This window comes from Sturnus vulgaris, chromosome 3 (assembly GCF_052056855.1).
Source record: "Sturnus vulgaris isolate bStuVul1 chromosome 3, bStuVul1.hap1, whole genome shotgun sequence".
In the NCBI taxonomy this organism is placed as follows: Eukaryota; Metazoa; Chordata; class Aves; order Passeriformes; family Sturnidae; genus Sturnus; species Sturnus vulgaris.
Genome location: NC_142245.1, coordinates 30,562,919 through 30,586,257, shown reverse-complemented (window position 1 = coordinate 30,586,257; position 23,339 = coordinate 30,562,919). Strand labels below are relative to the sequence as shown.

The window sequence follows — 23,339 nt, the reverse complement described above, 5'->3', positions numbered from 1 at the left end:
ATATTACTTCCTTATATTTTTAAATGAGTTATGCTTAAACCCTCATTTTTTTCTGTGAATTTACTGAAAGAATCAAGGACCTGCAACTGACTTTATACTATGGTTCCATAGGGATGCTCAACAGAGTATTTACATAAGTTTTAAAAGCCATCAGCACCTTAGAGATCTTTAAATTTAAAACCCTGCATTTGTAGAAATTGAATTAGCACAATATGTCTGGTACTGGAAATAAAGCTTCCTTGTTTTGGTCCACATTTAAAGGATATACTGTAAATCATATTGAAATCATCCAATAACTGTTCACTTAATTAATTACACTAACCTGTTGCTCTGGAAAGGAAAGGTAGTCTGGGAACAGAAGAGCTGAAAACTTTTTCCTCCTTCAGACTAAAACATCTAAATGGACACTGACTTTCTTCCAAGCTCATAGAAGGAGACTGCTCCAAGACTGTAGAACCAGTAGAAGTGGCACTAAGCTGGAAAAGAGCATCTCGTGCTTTCTTCTTTTCTTTTTTTAGCATAGTTACCAGAATATCTGCAAGATGTATTAAGGAAAGAATTATTTTTTTTTTAAAGCAACAATCATCATTGTTTGCCCATAAGCATTTTTATTTTCAAAGTGAAACATTTCACATTATGGAAGGATACGTGTGAATGTGAAATTAAAGTTGGACATATTCTTTGCAATTATTTTCATCCACCTGTTTTTCCAAACAGGAGATTAATTCTTATTAAAACAGTAACAAAGTCACACATTGACCACAACTGTTGATCCCATTCAGTCAACTCCTGATAAAAGCATTTACAGAAAAACAAGATCTTATTGCCATTGTGGTAGTCCTTTTTTATTTTTTAAATTCTGTAATAAAAAAACTTGCAAACAAAAGAATAAAACCTCTTCATTTACAGGTAACCTTGCAAGTGTACCCCATCTGTAAACTTTTCATAAAAGGTTTACTAAAATTCAAAAAAATCTGGAAATTTCTTGCAATAACATTGTGAATTTACTGGAAGTATATTAGATACAAATACATTTTGCCTAACAGCTTATAGGGGAAGTATAATGGAAATCCTGCATGCATTCAATTAGGAACACTGAAGTCCCTGATATGATTTTTACATGCTATTCTTTTTAATCCTAATTAATCTTCTTAATGAACAGCAGAAAATCTAAGTAGTCTTTGGAGAATATTATTAACTGGACTAGGTAATAACAATAAAACCCTTTCCAATTCAATTTTTATGATAGCTTCTAGCTACTGTAGGCAAGAAGGAACTCATAGTTTATTCAACAGCTTCCATACTTCCCACCACTTTATCACATTAGAGATGTTATTAATGTTCTAGTGATGATGTACTGTCACTTAGCCACCGCAGACTCCCTAAATCAGTCTTTTCTTCAAAGTCTTCCTATATTCTTTCTATTTAACTCTTACATGGGTTTACACGACTTTCCTCCTTTTACTTCTATGAGCAAAGCTGTATAAATCTGTTGAGCACAAGCGTATTTGATAGAGATCCCTTGCTTTTTATCTCATACTAATGAAATAATTTATATCAGGAGGAAATGTTTCTGGTAATTCAGATATTAAAATTTACATTTAAAAAATTTAAGTATTTTTTGAAAGGAATGTGTCAGTGTTTTAGCTAAATTTATCTGAGACTGCACCTTGGAAAAACAAAGTCTTATCATCTGTGACAGAGCAGAAATAAGGGAGCTGTACTGCCACCTCAGTTCAGACAGGGAACCTGCTACACTCCAGTGAAAAATGCCATTCTCATTTGACATATAAAATTGAGCTGGAATTGTTGAGCACAAAGAATGCAATTGAGTTTGCTCTTTACTAATAACTGTGAAAAAAACCTGTAACCTTTACATTCAACAGCCTCATATTTTAATTTGTCTGCTTTATTACAAACTTTGCCCACTGAGTAGCCACAGAGCTGGGGTCACAGTGGCTGTGGTTTGCCCACAGGTCTCTGAACTTGCTAAAAATACCTCCCACCCATGGCACTGAAGTGCAGCTACTCGTGTTTCCTGTGAGGCAATGAAACGGACAAAGCACGTCTGAGCAGTTTAGCACTCTTATGTGCAAAAAGCTTTAAATTTAAATGTAAAAAGTACAAGTTTCATATTTGTTCTAAGGGAAAATTGCCCAGTAGTCCCCAAAGCAAGACCTCATTTTGCTAAAAATAACACATACAGGAAATTCTATTCTTTGTAAGGTAATAGATTGGTCTTTATATAGCGTCAGAGTTTCTCTCTCTAAAAAGTAGTTTAATTTGCTTGAGGAGAATCTTTTAGGTGTGGCCTGATCCACAATATTTGGTTATTGGCTGGACTATTCTAAACCTAAGAGGTGCTTGGATCCAGGATTTTGATTTTGGTAAAAACGGAGAGAGAGGCAGGTGCAAAGCAGAAGTCCTGTCATATAAAAGATGGGAATTGAGTATTTCCTTTAACAGAGTACAGCCCCTCTCACACAAAGAAAAATGGTTGTAAGTCAGATCATCTCAAACCCAATAATACTTTTTGCTCCACAAAGGATACTGATTTCATTGTCTCTTTGTTGCAGAACTCCTTTCAGTTTTTCTAGTTCTTCATTACTGTTTTCTTCTTCAGAGATGTCTTGTGAAAGCAGTTTTTTATCTGAAGTCATTGGATGATTTATAATTTGCTATTAGGAGAAAGAAAAAAAGCACTCCGCTTTAACTTTCCCTCCAGCTTTGTATTCTACTCTGAGAGAGTCTAGTATAGTAAGAAAGGTAAAATCTTTCTATACTCCTGACAGCATAAAATCATGCCACAGTTGACTGTCAAATTATATCCATTGAATCAAGTATGAAACAAATTGTATTTTTTAATCTTTACTAGCAAGGGTGCAGTTTATTTTACTTTTTCTACACATAAACTGCAGTGTTCTCTAGTATCACAGAACTTTCAGTATTAAAAATATAATTAAAAACTAATTATTTAAGGACAAAAATTAAGATCAGAAATATATATACTATTAAATTGGAAAAATTATATCCCAAAATACAGAAAAATATTATCTTCTATAATTTCAAACTACATTTTTACTTCCTTCAATGTAGTTGGTTCAAAATAAAGCCTCAGTAATGCTGGAAATACAGATGGGAACATCTATCCATATAAAAACAACTTGTCAATTCCAGTAACTTTCAGTGCTCTCTTACAATTTACTGCATGCTGGTATCCTTGTTGATGTTTCCACAAAATGCTGCTGAATTTTCCCAGCTACATTTAAATTTTTTATGAGTCCTCCATAGGAGTACTTTATAGTTCAACTGTTTTACCGTTTTCCAGTACCTCTCAACTGCATTGTATTTCTTTTAACACTTTTCAACGATGAATATTTCCAATTTACTTTCAGAGTGCAGGATGCACTTTCATCTCAGTTTGCAAGAAATACCTTCATATGAACGAAGCAATACTTGATCTTGCGCATGTCAGCACCAACATCGAGAGAGCTGTCAGGATCATTATCTCTGAGAAATGTTTCAATTAACTCATCCAACCTGGAAATAACATTTTTTAAGAGAAGAGAAACAAATCACAAACAAGTAGACAACTGTGCAAGGTGGCATGTCAAATACAATACAAAATGTACCAAGCTGCCTGATATTAATAGGCTATTTTTCTTCAAGGTCTGTGCATTTGAAATGTACTTTTGTTCTGATTAATGAAACCTGGATTTGATCCTGAAGATTCTACAACTGCATATCTGAACATACCGGCATTTGCTAAGGAATAGTTCTAGAACTAAAAGCATCTAAGAAGTAATCCTTTCTTTTTCTCATTTATTTTGTAACCTTTTGCTCTTCTGCTATCTCATAATTGAAAAGACTTCAAACCTGCTCTCTCTGAAGACTAGATTTTTAGAGGTTTTGGGCATAGGATTTGCTATTATATACGATTATTTGTGCAAAAGGAAAGTCTAGTTCTTTTTCTATTACAATAGTCAGCAAATAGCATAGCTTTCATGCATAAATTACCTGCTCCAATCACCAAGTAAGGCAAACTATCTTTTAATGCAGATATTTATACACTTCTCAAAGATCTACTGCTCTTCCTCTGAGGACCGAAATGTAATTACCATTTTAATCTCTTGCAACGTATTCTTTACAAACAACTGACCAAATATTCCTGAGGGAGAAACAATTATTTTGGTTATTTTGTCTTTGTAAGACAATCTGGCACAGAGAAGCACCCTCTTTATTCTTCAAGATCAAATTAAAATTATCAGACTGGAAACCTATACAGGTATAATATACCACACTCTAGGCTGGATGTCACATCTATAGAGATAGATCCAGACTTCCTCTTACACGCTGTCACCATCTTTCCAGGTCTCGTATTTCAGGATGCATTGCAGTTCATTCTCAAGACAAAGGGAAGAGGATTTCTAAGCCCAAACTAGACTTTTAACTCACTTGCTAAGGTATATTTCTGGGAAACTGCAACTGCAAATTCAAACTCCATCAACCGGGTTCAGATTTATGGCTTACTAGTTCCTGACAAATGCTATTTCAACTATTTAATAGAAAAATGGTGGGCAACAATGACAGGCTTATGCCCTGTAAAGCATAATTTTATAATTTAAAATGTTTGTTTAAGTTATCATCTTCAGAAGGTGAACTTAAGTTTTGAGCCTGAGCCAGGGAATCTAAGGTAGCTGCGTCAAGTGCCCAACTGCCCAAGAAGGTCAAGAGTTCATCTCTGTGCCTAATGATTCTTTTCCACTAGTTTTGGTCAGCTCCCCACTTAATATGCAAGCCTTCTGAACATCACTTCATAGCCATTTATCCTCTTCAGTTACAGGACTGGGAATCTTGTTGCCATTTTATTATCAGAATCACTTTGTTGTAACCACATAGAAAAATTTTAGTCGTTATAATATCACAGCATCCAAAGCTGACCCTAGAGTATGTTTTGTGGTATTTCCCCGTTTCTGAAGACTTCTCTCACTGAAATTCTTCACATTACAGTAGTATGAAATCCCTGCTGGAGAGTGAAACAGTGAGATACATGACAATCAGAAAAAAATCCCAACATTATTTTCAAGAGAAAAATATCTGAAAATCAGTTGCTGCAAGACTGGAATGAAAATTGGAAAACCTAACAAAGTTTTGGTATTTATCTCCTCTAGAGATAGCAAAGTGGCAATACTCAAAACAGAAGAAATAGGAAATAAGTGGGTTCATTTCAGACAAACTTTGCTTTCCCATTTTCATCATCTCAGTTAAATAAGAAGAGACATATATGTTGTCTATTCCACTCACTGAATGTCCAAAATTCACAGCTTCTGAATTTATAGCATATTCCCTGAAGTCAATGTGAGCTGTACATGCGAAGAGCTTGAAGGAGAGGATATTTAAAGAGAAATATTAACTTCAGAAGTATTATTGGCATTGCCTTCCTTCTCCACTGAAGAGACAACAAAATTTACTCAGTAAAAGAAAACAAAATATTACTAATTGCTATGGGATTTTTTTACAGCATTGAGAGTACAACAGAACAGAAGCCAATAGTACAAAGTTACTCATACTCTCTGCAGACACTAAGCATGAAGAGCAGAATTAATCCTTCATTCATAGAGGCAGGCATTTGTGTAAGCACTGGGAAAAGAGAGGCATTTATACTATTAACGAGAATATGATTGTGAGTACACAGATAAAGTAAGTCACTATCTTAAGTCAAAGTATTTGTCACTATCTTAAGCATCTTATTGTTTTCAGTAAGTAAGAGGAAACAAGCAAAATTTTTTTTTTATAATTAGATTGTCTAGACTGGCTGTATGAAGTCATCTATAAAAATGGGCCTTTATCTTGAACTAGAAATTATGAAGGAGATGTTTTAACCTTTCAAAGATTACCTGGTTGCCAGGGATTTACCCATACTCAGATTACAATAGAGTTAGGTTACATCAATTAAAAAAATGCACTAACTTACATAATTACAATTACCATAGTGTGAAAACATTTCAAGAGAAAGAACATATAATTATTGAAATATTATGCTCTATTTTTAAAAATAATTATTCCAGTCAAGAGTCAAGGTTCATTTGCTAAGTGTAACAAATTTGACAAGCTGTAGTTATAAACTGCTATTTCCTCTCTCTTATATTAACTTTTTTGAATTCTTGAAAACACACAACAGTCCAATTCATTTTTTGATTTCCAAGTAGTACATAGAAGCCAAAGAGATCTGAGCACCAACAGACAGAGTCAAGTCTGAAATATTGCAGTGTAAATCTGAAATTATAAACCAATTCAGCCTCTTTCCCAGTTGTAGGAAGCCCTAGATTGTCAGTGTATTTTTAGGTAAATTTTCAATATTTCATCGTTAAGAATGAGACCAAGGAAATGAATAGACCATCCAAGTCTAAACACTATGGATAAAGCAAAAATAAAAATAAATAAATAAAAGAAAACCAGCCATGCAAGTCTCCATGAATACTAGCCAAAGAAATCACTGCCTCCCTCACTCTTTTAGGATTCCTTGTAAAAAGCATGAGAACTCTCTGTCAAATAAACACAGAGTCTGGCAACATGCTGGATATTCTGAGAGTTCTTCCAGAAAATTGAAGCACTGAACAAAGATACAAAATAAATAATGTGATACAGAGGCAGCTTGAAGATTGTCTTCTCAATTAGTAGATCCTAGTAAACTGAACCATCTTTCATTTAAGTGATTTAGGAGCTCAAAGACTGTCAAAACAACGTATGATTTTATACAATTTAGAACTCCAGTTTACAAATTAAAAAATACAATGCCACTTCATTTCCAGAAACATTCACAAGATTAATCAAAGAGACAATAAAGAATCACAGGGCGAGGGAAAAAATACAGAAGACAATAAGCATACAAAAGAATACTGACTATACATTTACTTTTTATGGTATATCTGTTTGTTAGGTGGCACAGAAACAAATGACAATAGAATTTACAAGATGAATATCCTTTTACTTCTCATATTCCTGACTGAATCAGTTTACTATTTATCTCTAAATACTTCATAAAATTAAATAGATGGAATATACAAAAACTAGAGCACAGAATTATATAAAATAGGGCTGTAAAAGATTTATGAAATTCATATAGGACACCTACAGTTACAAGTCCAACACATTCTTTCTAGTCTAAACCATGCACAAGCTGTAGCAATCCTCCAACAGAGAGACAGTGAGAAAAATCTTTTTGGAAAACAAGAAGAGCCAAAACAGCTTGTGTATTTAATTCTGTTACTTTTAAGAGATGGATAATACCATTCTCCTTAGCAATAATAGCATATTCTGAGATAGTCTCCTGTGTTTGATCCTTAGTTTTCTTCGAGGAGAATGCACATTAAACTGTTTTTCTGAAACCAAAGACTTTTGCTAGAAAATAGGTCAACAAGAATTGAACCAGAAAAACTAATTAAACACCCCAAAACTGAATAAAGTAGGGTCTAGCTGTTCAAGAGTAGCGAGAAGCTCACAGGTAACAAGAAGTCCAGAGAACTTTCTAGCAAATCTTTCTTTACTGGCCTACTCATGAGTATGTGGTAGAACAAAGTTAATATGGAATCATGAGGTAAAATAAAAATGTTCTTTTTCCAAAAGACTTTTCAACCTTTTTTAAACTCAGTCATAGTAGAATAACAAAAAGGCATAGGAAATAAAGCATTTTTAGTCATCTATTGTGGCTCAGCCCTGAGACCATACACCTAGTCAGTCAGTACTTTGTATTTTCTGTAAGAGCTGTGAACTAGAGTTTCTTTCAAAAAGACCTGATCAATTAATCCTTTTATTTACTTATGCTATTATGCCAAGGATAATGGTCAATATTTTTATGTCCTCTCAAAACAGAAATTAGGAAATAAAGCTGCCCAAAGAAGGATATTTTAATAATGAACTTGCTATAGGAAAGAGCATGCTGGAGATAGAATATATACCATGTATAAAAAATTTCTAAGTATATGACTGAGCTTTTCTTCTCCCAAAAACAAGCCAGGCTGAACCTTAATTTTTCCACTGCCAAAATGCCAAAATTCAATGGGAAAATAATTTAGAAGAATCATATATATATAGGTTCTACAACGTAATTGAGAGGGCCAATGTAACTCATAAACTAGTGGGAAGGGAAAAAAAGTCCAAATGCTTTGGTTCAGGCATATAATGAAAACCAGCTAGAATCAAGAAGAAAAAAAAAATCCACTAACAAACATACCAAAACCATTTTCCAGAATATTGAATATATATGAACACTGCCAATTACAGTACGGTATTATTTTTTCCTTTCTTGAATATATTTTTGAAGACTAGCACTACAGCAGTCCTGGGCCTCCCTGTTATATGAGAGATGGACAGCAGAAGAAATAAATTCAAGTTTTTTCATTCTATTTCTCTGTTATAACTTACAAAATGGGCTTTGCAAGTTATCGATTGGTAGCAAAAAGAATAAAACTACTCTAGAATAGAATAAATCCCCCAACTAAAATTAAAATTCGAGATAATCAAGCCAAAGACATGAAATGACACCAAAAACTTTGTAACAAATACCTGTCACTCACTGGAGCAGAAAACCAGATAAAGAGATGCTCTGTCTTATCATCTGAAGATGAACACCAGGAATTTTATTTCACACTGGAGAGACCCTTATGAAAAAAAACTTAGCTCCAAGAATTCACACTGCTCTGCTTTTAAAGTCAGCTTAATAGGAAAAAACTATGATGGAAGCTGTTTAATTACTGAAATTCAATGAAGACCTCATTATGGAGCTAGGTACAAGCACTGAATTGAAAATTACTGAATTGCTTACTTGTCACACTTAACTGCTTCAGTGGAAATATGCAGCATGTATATGGATTTCAGAATTTGGTACTCTTCTAACATAAGATGGTCAATTCAATTTATTTAAATTTGAGGGAATTTTGTTATTCTGGTAAGTTAGTTCAGAAAAGGTTCCATTATTCCAAAACAGAACTATCTAGCCACAAGATATTTGCACTGAAAGTATTAAACTAGTATTAAAAAATTCCCAAACCTAAAAGTGTATTTTAGAAGCCCTAAAAACTCTATTTTTGTGTATAAACAAATGTAAAACTAATAGTCTTTCATTTGTTGTACTTAATAACATTAGCAAGCCGGATGTGGCATTCTTCATTAATTTTAGCTTAATAAGGCTCTCAATAATGTTTTCATGCAGAATTTATGCTAATCAAATCTGGAATGTGGATCATCACAGCTAATTTCACAGGACAGGAAAATAAGTATCATATGAAGGTGTCTCTTATAACACATGGACAGCCAAAGTTATTTCCTTTTTTTCTCTTTTGTCTTGTATGTTGTAAAGTAAATTACAGAGCATTAAAAATCATTTAAAGTTATCAAAGTAAACGAAGCATCCATAGGTCATTTTTAATAGATTTCTGTTATTCTGCTACTGCCAAGGTTCTTCCCTGAAAACAGCAGGCCAAACTTACACTAATAAGAACAAGGGTGTGCTGAAGGCTATTGCCAGAATCCTGCTGTATTGAAAAAAATAGTTTTCCCAACAGAAATTCTCCAAAGGATGAAGAATATGGAAGTATTAAACAGAGACCCATTTTCTGTGAAAAACAGCAGTAAACAAAAAATGAGTCTTTCTTTCCCAGTGCTCATCAGGGAAAAAAAATAAACAACAAAATTCCAAAAATGAACAAAAGTTTACACACACACACACACACTAAAGTTTTTAAGTCAATGTCAAGGGACCAGTAACAAGTGATTTCCGAGATTAGTTTAAAACTAATTTTGATAGTGACTTTTTACATATTAACAAAGTACAAAAAGAAAATTATTACAGTACTGATCCAGACAGGTTTGAATCATGATATCAGAATGTGAAACCACAAGCTGTATCAAGCACAAGTCCTTATGCTGATGCTTGAAAGAAAACTCACGGTAGAACAGTCAAAACAGTTGGGATGGAAATGTGTTAAACTAACAATGCTCTTTCATTAGTGACTGTAAATCAGGCCCAAATTCTTGGTCTAGCCTTTCCCCCTTTATATCTTTTCTTTTGCAAATAATGTAAACACACACTGTACTGCAGCTTAGAGACAGCTTTTATATTATCAACTTTAGTTCTCTTCTGTTACTTTCCACCCTTCAGAAATTCTTCTTTAATGAAGACTGCTTACTGTTTAGACCATGCATAAATCACAAAACCTTTCCACCCGCATTACTTCAGATTCAATTACTTCAGATGCAATTTTTCTGATCACACAACTGCAGAATGATTAACTGAGCACTGTACTATTTCACTTTTACCCATTCATTAAATAGCATGCACCTATATGTTTTTTAAAAATCTGCTTCTGAATCAGTCATTTGTTTGGATGAACCAGGATACAAATTACACAGCTGAAATACATCAGAAAAGCACTCCCAGCCAACTGAGTATGTTTTTAAAGTTTGGAGCTCTCAATAGCTTGCAGGATGCACAGTCTCAAAACACAGATTTGGAAGGACTTGTTTTGACCTTGCTTTATGTGCCATGATTCATTTCTGAGAGAACTTGCCTTTTAACCCCTGATCACTGACATTGCATGTTATGTATCAAAATTAAGTTCACTTAAATAACAATTAATTTTGTGTGGCAGTTGTGAACTCGCCACAAGCAAAAATCCAAGTTTATGAAAAATAGGCTGCTAACAAGGCATCTATTGAAGAAATTGTGGTAATCAGAGAGGTCGTTTTAATTAAACAAGTTTGTTTACCTTGACTTTGCAATAGTTTTCCTATTAATTGTTAACATAATTGGTAATAATTTATTTTAAAATATATTCATTCTAAAAATTATCATTAAGTTTAATAATTATGTCTGTATTGTTTAAATAGGAACTCCACATGTCTACAAATTTTATTAATCCACTGATCTAAAAAATGCATGATAGTGAAAGAAGAGTGACTACTATATTTAAAAACAGCTAACTTGAAGCTAAGTTAACTTCAAGTGTGCATCAGTATGGGAAGACTGTGGAGATTCAAAGCAGTGGATTTTATGAATAATGGGATGGAAGATAAGGGAAAAAAGGAAAGGTATTTTCAGGCATTTTTGTGAATGAAATAACAGAAGGTAAAAATACACAGAATATGTCCAGTTTGCCCTGAGAAGAACTGTTATACATTACTGACAGGTAGTGCACATGACAGCATAGCTGATATTTATAGAGGATAATGCTGTATTCTGTATCCAAAAACAACTGCTTAACCTCTCATTTAACAAAAGTGTGTTAACTCCTGGGTGAAATAATAATAATTAAGGCAACTAAATAGTGGAAGCAGTTACATAAGCCTTTGTACAATCCCTTCAGTAGATATTTAATAGAATAGTTTTATTTTCATAGTCCTCGTACAGGCTTCATTGATTTGGTGTCTTAGACCAGGGTAGTAAGAGAAGTCTTCGAGTGTCTTATGTTTCTACAGTCTGGGAGATTTTTTCAGTTTTTAAAAATATCTATACAGTGCTCTAACAACTGCATATTACAGGAGATTCTTCTGAACTAGATGGCTACCATGTGGCAAACAGATGTGAGATGAGTTTCTACACAGTTGAAAATCATTCATTTCAATGATGAAATGCACACAGCTCTAAATCTCTGTATCAGTAAGAAAAGGGGTGATTTGGGCTGGACAATAAAAAGCCCTAGACTGGCTTACAAGGGGAAAAGGTGCCTACTGCCTGTAATTCTACACGTGTAATTTTTTTTTTTTTTTTTTTTTTTTTCCAGAGAAGAAACATCTCAAGTAGCTTGCTGAGTAGATTATTTCCTTCTTCAACAGCGCTTGGTAAAAACAACTCAAAAGCGCATACAGAAAGGAATGCTACTTCCTGCCAGCTAAAACTTGTGGCCATAACAGTAGTTATGTTTTAATCACTGGAGTATATCTAAAAGTAGCAAGACAAAACCAATCTTTAGTTTATCAAAATTTGAAAAATCAAAATGTCTGCAAAGTAGGAAGAACTTGAAATTACATAGGACAAACATAACAGCAATTCCAAGAAGCCAAAAGTACTCATATGGATGAGCACCAAGATAATCCTACAGTATGGAAGACAGAAATAGTTTAAAGAAATCTGTAAAGTATCACTTACAGGTCATTAATTAGATGTATAAGCTCAAAAGAAAAAGTATTTAAAGTGCCAAAAGATTAAACCAGATATTTAGTGGTATTTTAAGAAGAACTCAGCTGACCAAATATTCAATGATCTTCAGTGAGTTTCAAAATGCTTCTATGATCACTTTTGGTCATACACATTTGAAAATTGGCTCCAAGATTTTTTTCAAAGATATAAATAATCAGCTCAAGCTATGTTATGTTTTCTCCATACACCTCACTAATATGAGTTTATTTCACTATTATTGTTGAAACCATCTAATATTAGATGACTGGTATAATTTTGAACACAAAAAGACAGGATATGGTAGATTGTCTACCTCCCTCTCACCCCCACGCTGAAACAAAGTTGCTATCCTTTGAAAAGAACTTTATTATCTCTGAATAGTCTAAATGTAAAAGTTATCAGTTTAAATAATTTTTTCCCCTACTTTCAGGGGCCATGGAACAAAAAGCAGGACCACAGAAAATTATTTACATTCTAAGCATTTAGCTTAGGTATATGCATTAGGAATCTGGACTTTCTGTACTGTTGCTACAGATTTCACAACCTGCAGGAGAAAAAACGTCCTCTACAAAAATACATTGATTTAATAGCATTCTAAATCAGGCATCTAAGCAAGCAGTTAATGTGAGACATTTTAAGACCACTTTATAGCTAAGGTAGCTTGTTTTCTCTTGAATATTGCCTACACAGCTCATGTTGGTCAGTCTGCTAACTTCTACACAGATCTATGGTCTGCAAAGCTGTGTTGACAAAAGGCAAGGTCATATGCCTTTATTTCTTCCACCTTGCAAATGAAATTGAACATTGACATCAGCAAATATGAACATTTGCTCTGCTTTGTAAAGGAAGCCATTTGTTCAACAGCTTAACTGAGTAACTGTTAAAGCCCTATATTGTACAACAGTGTAATATTGTTAATACTATGATAGCATACAGATGTCACAATGTTGAAACAGAAAAAATGAAAGACAGAAGTAATGAGATCTCCAGGACTTGAGCAAGATGAACAATATATGACTGTTGAAGTAAAAAATAGAAGCGTCTGTAATAACATATGTATCTGAAAGAAATAAGGTAAAGTTATTAATAAATTAAAGTGCTAAGGCAGTACTTCCGGTCCTGTTCTTAGCGATTTCCAACTGGCAAAAACTCTGGAAGCGTGGGTGCTCTGGAACATAGGACCTTGATTTGAAATCCTGACTTTCTGTGCACATGCTGTAAATTGCTAGTGAGCTCATTTAAATTACTAAAAAAAAAAAAAAATCCCGAACGATTCAAGCAAAAAGGACTTTCCCTTCTACTTTTGGCGTACAATTCACAAAAAAAAAAAATAATTTGAATGTAATTTAATTCAATTCTAAAGCATAATGCGGAAGCCTGAAAGAGTACAATTTCCTTGAATTTTCAATGTATGATGTTACTTTCTACTTTTTAAAAATAGTTCAAAGAACTCATTTTCTAATTTTTCCCCCTTAAATATGAAACTAATTCTTCAGCTCAAAGAAATATTTAGATCAGCCCTTTACTGCTGAGGAAGTAGAAGGTAAGATCCAAAGCAAGCAATTCAGATTTTGGAAGCATTTTATGAACTACATTCTGATCCACTTATGTAGTCTAGCTGAATTTTTTAAGCTTTGCCTTTTAGATAAACAAAATGAGAGCAGAAGAATTTATCTATGTTTAACATTTATGAGAACAAAATAATAAAATAAAAAATATGATGCAGTAATGCAAATGCTCACCATTTAACACAGAATTCTGAATTCCAGAGAGCTGTAGCTTTAGTCACACAACTGATAAACTGCATCATTTTATAATTTACCATTTCCCAAGAAAAGTCAAGAGCATTTGTTTTCCATTTTGTTTTAAATTTAATGAATGGTAATGTGACATTGTAGTAATTATGAGGAAAGCCTATTTGATAGAGCTTTTCCTTCCATTAAATGAAAAAATAAAATTAAAATAAATCCCTGAAGACACTTATTTGATTTATCTGAGTAAAAAACAAGAATGAAAATCAGCTTATTCCTATGCTACCTGCAAATATTTAGCAATTCCAGCTGCATTGAGTAGCCCACCAATTTAATTTGGAATGCTCTGAATTAAAAAATTGGAATGAAACTCATTGCTGCAAGAAATTTTCAGCATTTCTTGATTCAGTTAGTCAAGAAACATACAAAATATAATTTTCACATATTGTTAACACTTTTTTCCTGGGCAATCACTAACATTTAATTCCTGCAACATATGTAGAGAACAAAAAAACCTATGCAATACCATAAGCATTATGTTAGACTAAAAAAATATTAGATGTACACAACTGGACTTGGTGTCATTTTGGCATCTGTCTTCTACTGAAAAGTGTCTGAGATAAAGTGTTGTGTGGGACAAAAAAATAAATATGTACTCAATGCATGGAGTTTTTCACTGACACGTTTTTTACCTTTGACTATCTGTGCTCAATATCAAAGAATAAAAAACACCAAACCAGGATCAGAAGGATCAGAATACTTTCAGCAGATTAATTTTGGTGTGACCTCTGTTAAAATATGTATGATGAATCAGAAAAAGAAGAATTAAAACACATCCATTTTTAATAAGACTATCCTTTGTAACATTTCTCCTTACTAGTCAATTATTTGCAATAAAATTAACCACAGTTAGACTTCGGGCAAAGTCTAAGAATTTGGAAAAGAACTACATAAACTTGAATTATTTATATAGATATACATATATATATACACATGATGAGATACAGTTTATTTAAGTTTAAACAGAAGATATCCTAGCTAAGCAAAAATGTCTAAGTAGGATTTGAAATCCATAATGACCTTAATTAGACTTTCCTCTTTGCCATTTAAAAAAAATCATCAATAATAAAAACAGTAATAATAAAAGAATCCCCTACAATACTAGTCCCTTAGGAATGGTTCTTGGGTGGTCACTTGAAATAAAGCAAAACAGAGTATGTTGCATTATCACCTATACCATGCTTCTTTTCTCCTTCTGCCTATCATAACAAACTGATCTGTATGGCTCCTGATAAATAATATTATTTAGGTTTCATTATAGATCCAAAACCAGATGCGAATCCCAACATAGATGTTTTCCAGTAATAGTCAATCATGATTTTATCAGCCATCATCCAGGTCCATATTTCTGTTTGGACTACTCACTAGTATATTTATTCTTTAATGTGTACAAACTCTCCAGATAATGAATAGCTCCAAACTCAGATGGCCAGTCCTAATAAACAGAACTGTCATGAAGTTTGGCTGTTATGTGTTGATAGACCCTAACTGGAGACAGAACACTTAGATGCTATCTGCTGATTGTCATAAATGCTCAGAACATTTACAGACCTCAAGCTCAGACATGTAAATCAGCATGGTCACAAATGTTATTGCCATATGAAAGCAAGCTCAAAAAATATAAATGCTCAAAACCACAAAAATATACTTTCATTGAAGTGGTGGCTTTTTATCCTATCATTTCATTATATTTTCATTTGGGTGTTTGAGCCACATCAGTTGTTTATCTGCAAGCACTCTGTTTGCATGAGCACAGACAAATGCAAAACTCATAAACCCTAACATCTGATATTTTCCCTCCCTTGAATTGCTCTAGAAAAGATTGACTTCACTTCCAACATTCCATTCAACTGCAGCCCAAAGTACTAACAAGCCAGTCTGACTCTGGTATGTGACAGATATTCTCTAGCCTTCTCTTTGCCCCTCTGTTTGAAAAAACTCTGTACAACCAATTCCTTTTTTTCTTTCACTTTAAATCATATTAAGAAAATGATCCCTGAAATATGCCATTATATTACTGATGAGGTTAACTGTTTGAGGCCCTTCTTGTTTAGTATTTATCCTCAGGAAAATTATTATATCCCAGTCAGCAGTACTTAAGTGCTGTTCTGTGTTTTAATTCCACAGTATTTGATCAAAGAAAGAACTTATTTCCTAAATAATGAATACATGTGCTACATGAGCCTGAATAAATATAAATAAATCATAAATTCAGAAACCTTAAAATTTGCATTGACCTAATGTAGCTGAGGTCCTTGAAAGTTATTTCTCATTATGTGACTTAATGTAGGTAGAAACTCATTAAAGTCTCCACCCTGCTTCTTTCTGGAGTAATGGGATGCAAAATTCCTTGTTATGATCTCAGAAAAAATCTTTTCTGATAGTGTAATGCATGATATATTGTGCTACATAGATAAAAAGGAAAAACATACAACTAATACACATTTTAGTCACATTTCTGAAACCAGGCCTCCCAGATGTATGCTATAGTGCAATTGTATGCAGATGGTACCTTCTTAGTTTTCTTATGCACAATCATAATGAAAAATTTAATCAACCATTAATCCATTACTATTTATAACCCATTCCTATTTATAAAACTGTCATTTCCACGGCAAAAAGGTAAAAATCGTAGGAAATAAGATTTGTGACTGTGGACTTAGAAAATCCAAACTATTTCCAAAACCCCAGTTTCTCTATACAAAGCAAGCAGCAAATAAGACCACAGTGGAAAATTCATGTCACAGATTTTTACAATAATGTTATGAAAACACTTATTTAAACCAATGTATTATTTCAGTATGTCTGAATAAAATCACTGAGAGTCAGTCATCTTCTGAAGAGCAAAAAGAAGGGTTTCTTTTTACCTTTCTGCCAGGGTAAAAAGAAACCAACCGATAAGGGCATTTAATTCTGCATATAATGAAAAAGAAAGGTACTTTTCTTTTTATGGCTAGTCTTGCTCACATCTAGTGCAATGTTATTTGTGCATTTGACTCCCATGGGTTTGGGCACATGATAAATATATATTAACTCAGTAGGAGCTGCAGGGACATTTCTGGTTAGGAGAATATACTGATAACTGCTGATGTAAATGATTAATAATGACAAAAATCGACATGAGAAATTCAAGGTCCAAGGTAGCAGCTTGTCCTCATGTCTCCAGACTCTCCCGTGTGTCGGGGGAAATTGTTAGCACTGGTCTTCTGGACCAGTCCCTTGATAAATTAAAGACTAAATATTCCCTCAGCTTCAGTTTGGTTACTGTTAAGGTACTAATCAAACAAAATTAGGCAGTTACTGCTTTCTTTATAAAAATGAGGTACAGCAATTGAATAGGTCCATAGTACAGAATCAATTTTTCAAGCCTGGAAATTGAATTCAGTTATTGTGAACATTTAGAACTAAGTAAATACATTATATATAGAATGTTCTTATATGCTGTACTGATCTGTTACCAAAAGCTGCAGAATATTACAATATTTATATGAATTAATACTGTATTTCAACAGCATGTTCAGTTAAAAAAAAAAGATATTTGGCTTTAAAGACATTTATTAACTGTGGAATAGAAATGTGAGATTTCTTTTGGTTTATGTCAAACTAACACTGCAGCAGGATACTTCTCAGGACAAGAATATTTTTTGAACTCTACTTGGATTGCATATTCAGTTTTGAGAGAGACTGTTTTATATTCTGCCCTATTATACAACACTTCTTTTTGCCTGGCATTTGACAGGCATTCCCATCCTTTGCGTTTACTTCATTTCACTTCCTCAATGCTGAGGCTGCAAAAACATAGCCAGCAGCCTCACAGAGCTTTTCATGGAAATCTGCCATTCTAAACTGGCACCTAACTCCACTTTATTATTCACTCAAGGAAGTTTAAAACTCTGAAATGAATTTAAATATTTATGCCAATAAAGAAACTGATGAAAAGGATAATAATAAAAGAAGAAAATGAAAACAATGTAAGACATTACTGAAGTAGCTCTTCTTGGGAAAGCTCTGATGTTCTTTGCTTGCCAGTCACCAGAACCAACTCATCCTTCAAATCCTGGATCTCCTTTTTCAGCTGGACAATCATCTACAAACAGCAAGGCATACAATTTAATAGCTAGTTTATGATTTTTGCAGTAGAAGGCTGAGTTTAGGTAACTATTATATTTTAGTTTTCTCTTTTTTTTTTTTTTAACAAGGTTTCTTTTCTAAAAACTGTCAAAATGCCTTAAATACACCAAACACCTCTTTTCCCCTCTTTTTCCATTTATAAACCCAAGAAAAGTCTTCCAAATTAAGTAAATTCTGGTGTTAGAAGACTTGGCTGTACAGAAAAAGTTCGAAAGATTTTTGCAAAAGAGAAATATAATTTGACATAGGAATAAAAAGATAATTCTGACTCATTCGTTTTGCCTTTTAATGATGAAAACACATTTAAGAATTAATATCTTTGTTAGAGAAAGGGCAACTACATAACAAAAGTGATTTTTTTTTTTGCTTTCCCTTTTAGAAACAGAAGTTTCAAAACACTATCTTAATTTTAATCTTAACTTTTTTTCCTTTTCTTGTGACATTTCACTATTATTAGAATTATACTGTGCTTGTAGGATGCATCAGCTAGCTAGGTTGTTAGCAGCAAACTGATGGCATAAAGTAATCTACTGAAATTAAATTATATTAATGAATGGTAATGCGAGAATATTACGTGGAAAACTGAACTAGATTTTTAAACTCCAGGAACTGTTGGAATCTGCTTCGGGAAAAAATGTCTGTATAAAACTAAATTTTACTTATCATTAAACTCTCAAAGCCACGTTTTATAAAACCAGTGGTCAATGTGCATTTACCTAAGTCTAAGACATGAATGAGCACATTCTCGGGTACTTTGTGGTTGATCATTTATTGAAGCCTCCCTTTATATGGCATAAATGTATGAGTAGGCCAGTGATATTTTTAGGTAGATAGGCATACACTGATTCTATGTGCAAAATAAGTTTCCAAGAGAAGAATGTTTTCAAGGAAAAATTAATCACTCTCGATTGCATGTGCTTTCCAGAAATGAGATTGTTGAAATCAATGACACATATTTTCACTGAATGTTAAAACTCCTTCAAACGTTTCTATTTCTTTTAATGGTTAAGTTTAATCATAACTTCCTAAATTTTTGCTTTAAAAATCAAATTATTTTAAACATGTATAAGATTATTTCTTTTAACTCTAAACCTATAGTTAACTATCTTTTACAATGAAGTATGAAAGTCTAACTTAATATTTTATATAATCATCTACTAAAGTGCCAACTGTTAATTAGAGATGTTGCAAGAACATTCAGAGAATACTGCAGGCCAAATATTTTACCCCAACTTTATATTTTCTCATTTTGGTGCTGCACTCTGACATAGTTTGTGCCAGCTACTGAGTCAAGAAAATTAAATTTCGGGCTGGAATGGAAAATGATAGACAGCTGAATCACAGTAATATGTCTGTTCAATATTTAAATTTGTTAGGACGATTAACTTCAATCTGATAACAACAGAAATACCAATTTCAGGATATGGGTAGAGGATTCATCTTCAAGTATTATTAATACCAACAAAAATCTTCAGAAGCAAAATAACTTCATTTCTATTTTTACATGAACTCCAGAAGAGATGAGGTCTAATTCAAGACCTTGATTTTCAGTTTAAATTATGTCCTTTAGCCATGAGTGAGAGAGGTTCAAAGATGAGCACTTAAAAGTACAACAGGTACAAATTCATCTTTTCTGTAAGATAAAACATCAGGAATTCTCCACTATGAAGAATAAAGTTTACACAACAATCTGACTTAACTCAGATCCACCAAGAGATATTGTGAACTCCCTTTATAAAGCATGCATTCAACTCACAGATGATAGATACTGCCAATAAAAGATGTTTCTATTTTTCATAAAATTATTTTATTACAATAAAATCTGTTTTTTATGAAAAGAATTTTAAATCCAGCTCTTTGAATAATAGGCTGGCATCCTGGGAATATACTCAAGATGGGCAACAAATTCCATAATGAGCACAGGGCCATATAAAATCAAGGTACTTGTGTTCCCCTGACTTTTCCACAAGAGGGGATGGTTTTCTAACTCTCACGAGTCCACTTTTGCTTTGCTTGCTAAATGATCCTGCAGAGCGAGACATACCAAACTCGTGGAGTATAGCTCCACAGGATGTAGTAAATGTTCAGGAGCTTGCATGTGCTTTACCTCAATCAAAGCTTTCTGTGGCCATGGAAGAAATGTTTTGCATGATTTGCTACCAGAAAGTTATGTAGAAAGAAAAAACGAACAGAGAGATAGAAATGAAGAAGTTGTTCAAGGCCTACTGGGTTTACTTTTTGGCCTTTTTTATTCATTTTTTTTAATCTGTGATGCTATTACCATTAGAAATTGCTTAAGAAAAAAAAAATCATAAAAAAGAAAACCAGCTAAAAACCTGACAAGGATCTTCTATTCCCTTTGAACTTCAAGAACAAGAGACAAGAAGAAATAAAAGCAGATTATTAACAGTAAATGAAGTATTCTAATTATGATGTAACAATGAATGAAATAATTCGCTATATAATTAGTTATTTCTGTCTCCTTTTCTTGTTTTCCTCTTTTTTCCTAATGGCAACTTCACAGAGTTCTTTCTTCCTATCAAAAATGGTCCTCAACTCAATTTCAGGGAATGACTCAGTATCAGTATGTTTATTAGCTTTTTAATACACAAATTTTTTCAGTGCAGCTGTGGGCCTTCATCAAGTGACTAGCAATCTTAGTACATTTTTAAAGAGTTCTAGAACCATCTAATGATCTGTGACTATGATTTAGGAATTATCACTCCGAAAAAACCCCACAAATATGATAATGAAAGGGACAATTTCTCCTCAGATGCTTTAAGAGTTGAGAAAGGCTTTAGAGATTTGATAAAGATCCACTAAATTATAATTGTGTCCAAAAGAAAAAGTTAAAGTGACAGTTATTTTATAGAAAAAAATTTGGAGCTTGCATCTGAAAACAATTTAATTGGACATTTCAGTACAAAATCCCCAACATTCCCCTAGTCTCCAGACAATGCTCTCACCAATCTGGGGTCAATTTCTTCATTAAGAACTGCTTCGTTCTTAATAAGAGCAACTCGCTGTGCAAATCTGCAGGTTGATATAGATTCCTGGAAGGAAAAAAAGAAAAAGAAATAAGAAAAGATAAGAGAATTCCAATTACCTTTGCACCAGGTAAGCAGCCAGACTGCTAATGAAGCCATTAAACAATGTTTCAATTTCTTGAGTATGTTACAGATATATTCTATCATTTTATATTCCAAAATAACAATATTCAAGGAAAATCAGGTTAGCATATTAATGACAGGGGCATATAAAACTATTAAATCATAGGGCATATTTTATTGATACAGTTTATCCCCTGACCAACTGTGTTTCAGGTAAGTCCCCAGCTGGAACCATAGCATAACAAAGCCATGCTACTCAGAAGGCAATAACCTTTGAATGATGAGAAAAAGAGAAAACTAATAAAAGTTAGGATTTTGTTGTTATTTTGGTTTTTTGGCGTGGGTTTTTTTGTTGTTGTTTTTTGGGTTTTTTTGGTTGCTGTTGATTGGTTTTTTTGGAGAAAATGCGACTAGGTAATTTTATATAAAAGAAGCTGGGAAAAGAGATGAAGGGAAGAATAGTGGAAATACAGGACAACTGAGAAAAAAGTTAGGAGACTTGGAACTGAGAGGCATACAGGGGAACTGTGATACCAGATAAAAATGTCAGATGAGCTAATATGGGGATTTGCAAGAATGGAAGGCAGAAAAAAAGAAAGTTGCAAGACTGAATTGGTTGGGGAAACTCTGTGACAGCCATTGTGTACTCTACTTCTGTGCACAGAAAGAAATCAAAGATCCTGATACACATTGTTCTCACATTCCAGATCAGCTGATATCTAAATGCCAGACCCTGCTGTAAGACTTAGATATTTAGTAAATCAAAACCCAGCAATTATCTCCAGTTAGGTCAAATAATAAAACACAGAATATTAGGCAGAAGGAATTTAAATGATGCTTGAGAAACTGTATGGTTAACCCTTATGGGATTTGACAGACTGCATTTAAAAGAGAATTTGTATATAGTCCCTAAATTCATTAATGTAAGAGAACTGATTTTCAGAATGGAAGCAATTCTGCAGTTTTCAGTCCTCCAATATAAGAAAATACCAGTTTAAATATTATGTTCAGACACCTTTTCCCACACAACTTCTGTATCTTTAAGTGCTTGGAGGTTTCAGTTTGGAACCCTGAATAAGGGGTACATGAAAAAAGACGTTTCTCACTAAAGACACAATACATACACAGAGAAACGAAGGAAAGGAAGACTTTACAATTGAGTTGCATACAGTACTAGTTGGGCTCTATGTCTGTTTCTGATGTTCCTTTGCAATGATGATCGGCCAATGTGATTTTAATTAAGTTCTATACATACAGTAAGTATAGTTATATGTACAGTACACACTCATGCATTTCCACTAGATCTCTTTGCCCTGTTTAGTGTGCAGCACATGTTAAATTAATGAGTAGGTAATCAATTCAGTTCTCAATGTTCAATATGCTAGATTACAATTTGTTTATTCTATGCCATCAAAATGGTAATCAAGTCAGATATCTAATTTCCATTTTTATACCATGCTTATCATCACAGCACCTCAGGGCTTTACAAGAATCAATCACGTAACCTTCTTTGCTGCGAGTGTGTGGAATGATTACACTTAACAGAATGGAAACTGAAGTCAAAAGTACCAAAAAGGTATATTCAGTTGTTATCATTCTATGGTCTGCTGTTCAAAACAGCTTCCATTCCGCTTCAGTTACAGCTATATTGAATAATATATCTACAATTCAGAATCAACATCTTCATCCAAGCACTCCAAAAAACTAGCACAAAAAATGTGAAGCAGTGACTGAAGAAACTCTGTGCAAACTCATTGGTAGAAGTAGGAATATAATCTAGTTCTCTAGGATAATAATCTATTTGTCCTCTTCATATGAGTGCCCTTTCTTACTCTGAGTTCTCTGCTTCATTGTTTTCATTACAAGAAACAACACTAAGTCCTTAACTACGTGGCTTTTATTATGCAACTTCATACTGGGGGTAGTTCTGTCTTGTGCATCATTCGTGAGTGATATGTACACTGTGGAAAAAATCAACCAACATGCAACCTTAACATAGCTATGGATAATGACTCATGCACCTATCCTAATTCTGACATTTTCTGATGATTAGCAATTTACTTATCTTTTTATATTATTCTGACATATTAGATCCTCATCTACCTAAATTAC

At 33.4% G+C, this 23,339-nt stretch overlaps 1 protein-coding gene across 4 annotated transcripts in view; it reads right to left on the bottom strand.

The window, feature by feature from the left end:
• Positions 1–23,339, bottom strand: part of KIF6 (kinesin family member 6) — a 151,544-nt gene that overhangs the window by 86,477 nt on the left and 41,728 nt on the right. For all 4 annotated transcript variants that reach the window (XM_088161276.1, XM_088161277.1, XM_088161278.1 and 1 more), the window contains exons 9-13: positions 21,084–21,170; positions 17,970–18,073; positions 3,435–3,540; positions 2,552–2,678; positions 323–535 (exon numbers count right to left, since the gene is read on the bottom strand). In XM_088161276.1, coding sequence (XP_088017402.1) covers positions 323–535; positions 2,552–2,678; positions 3,435–3,540; positions 17,970–18,073; positions 21,084–21,170 — 637 coding nt within the window. The remainder of the gene's footprint in view (positions 1–322; positions 536–2,551; positions 2,679–3,434; positions 3,541–17,969; positions 18,074–21,083; positions 21,171–23,339) is intronic.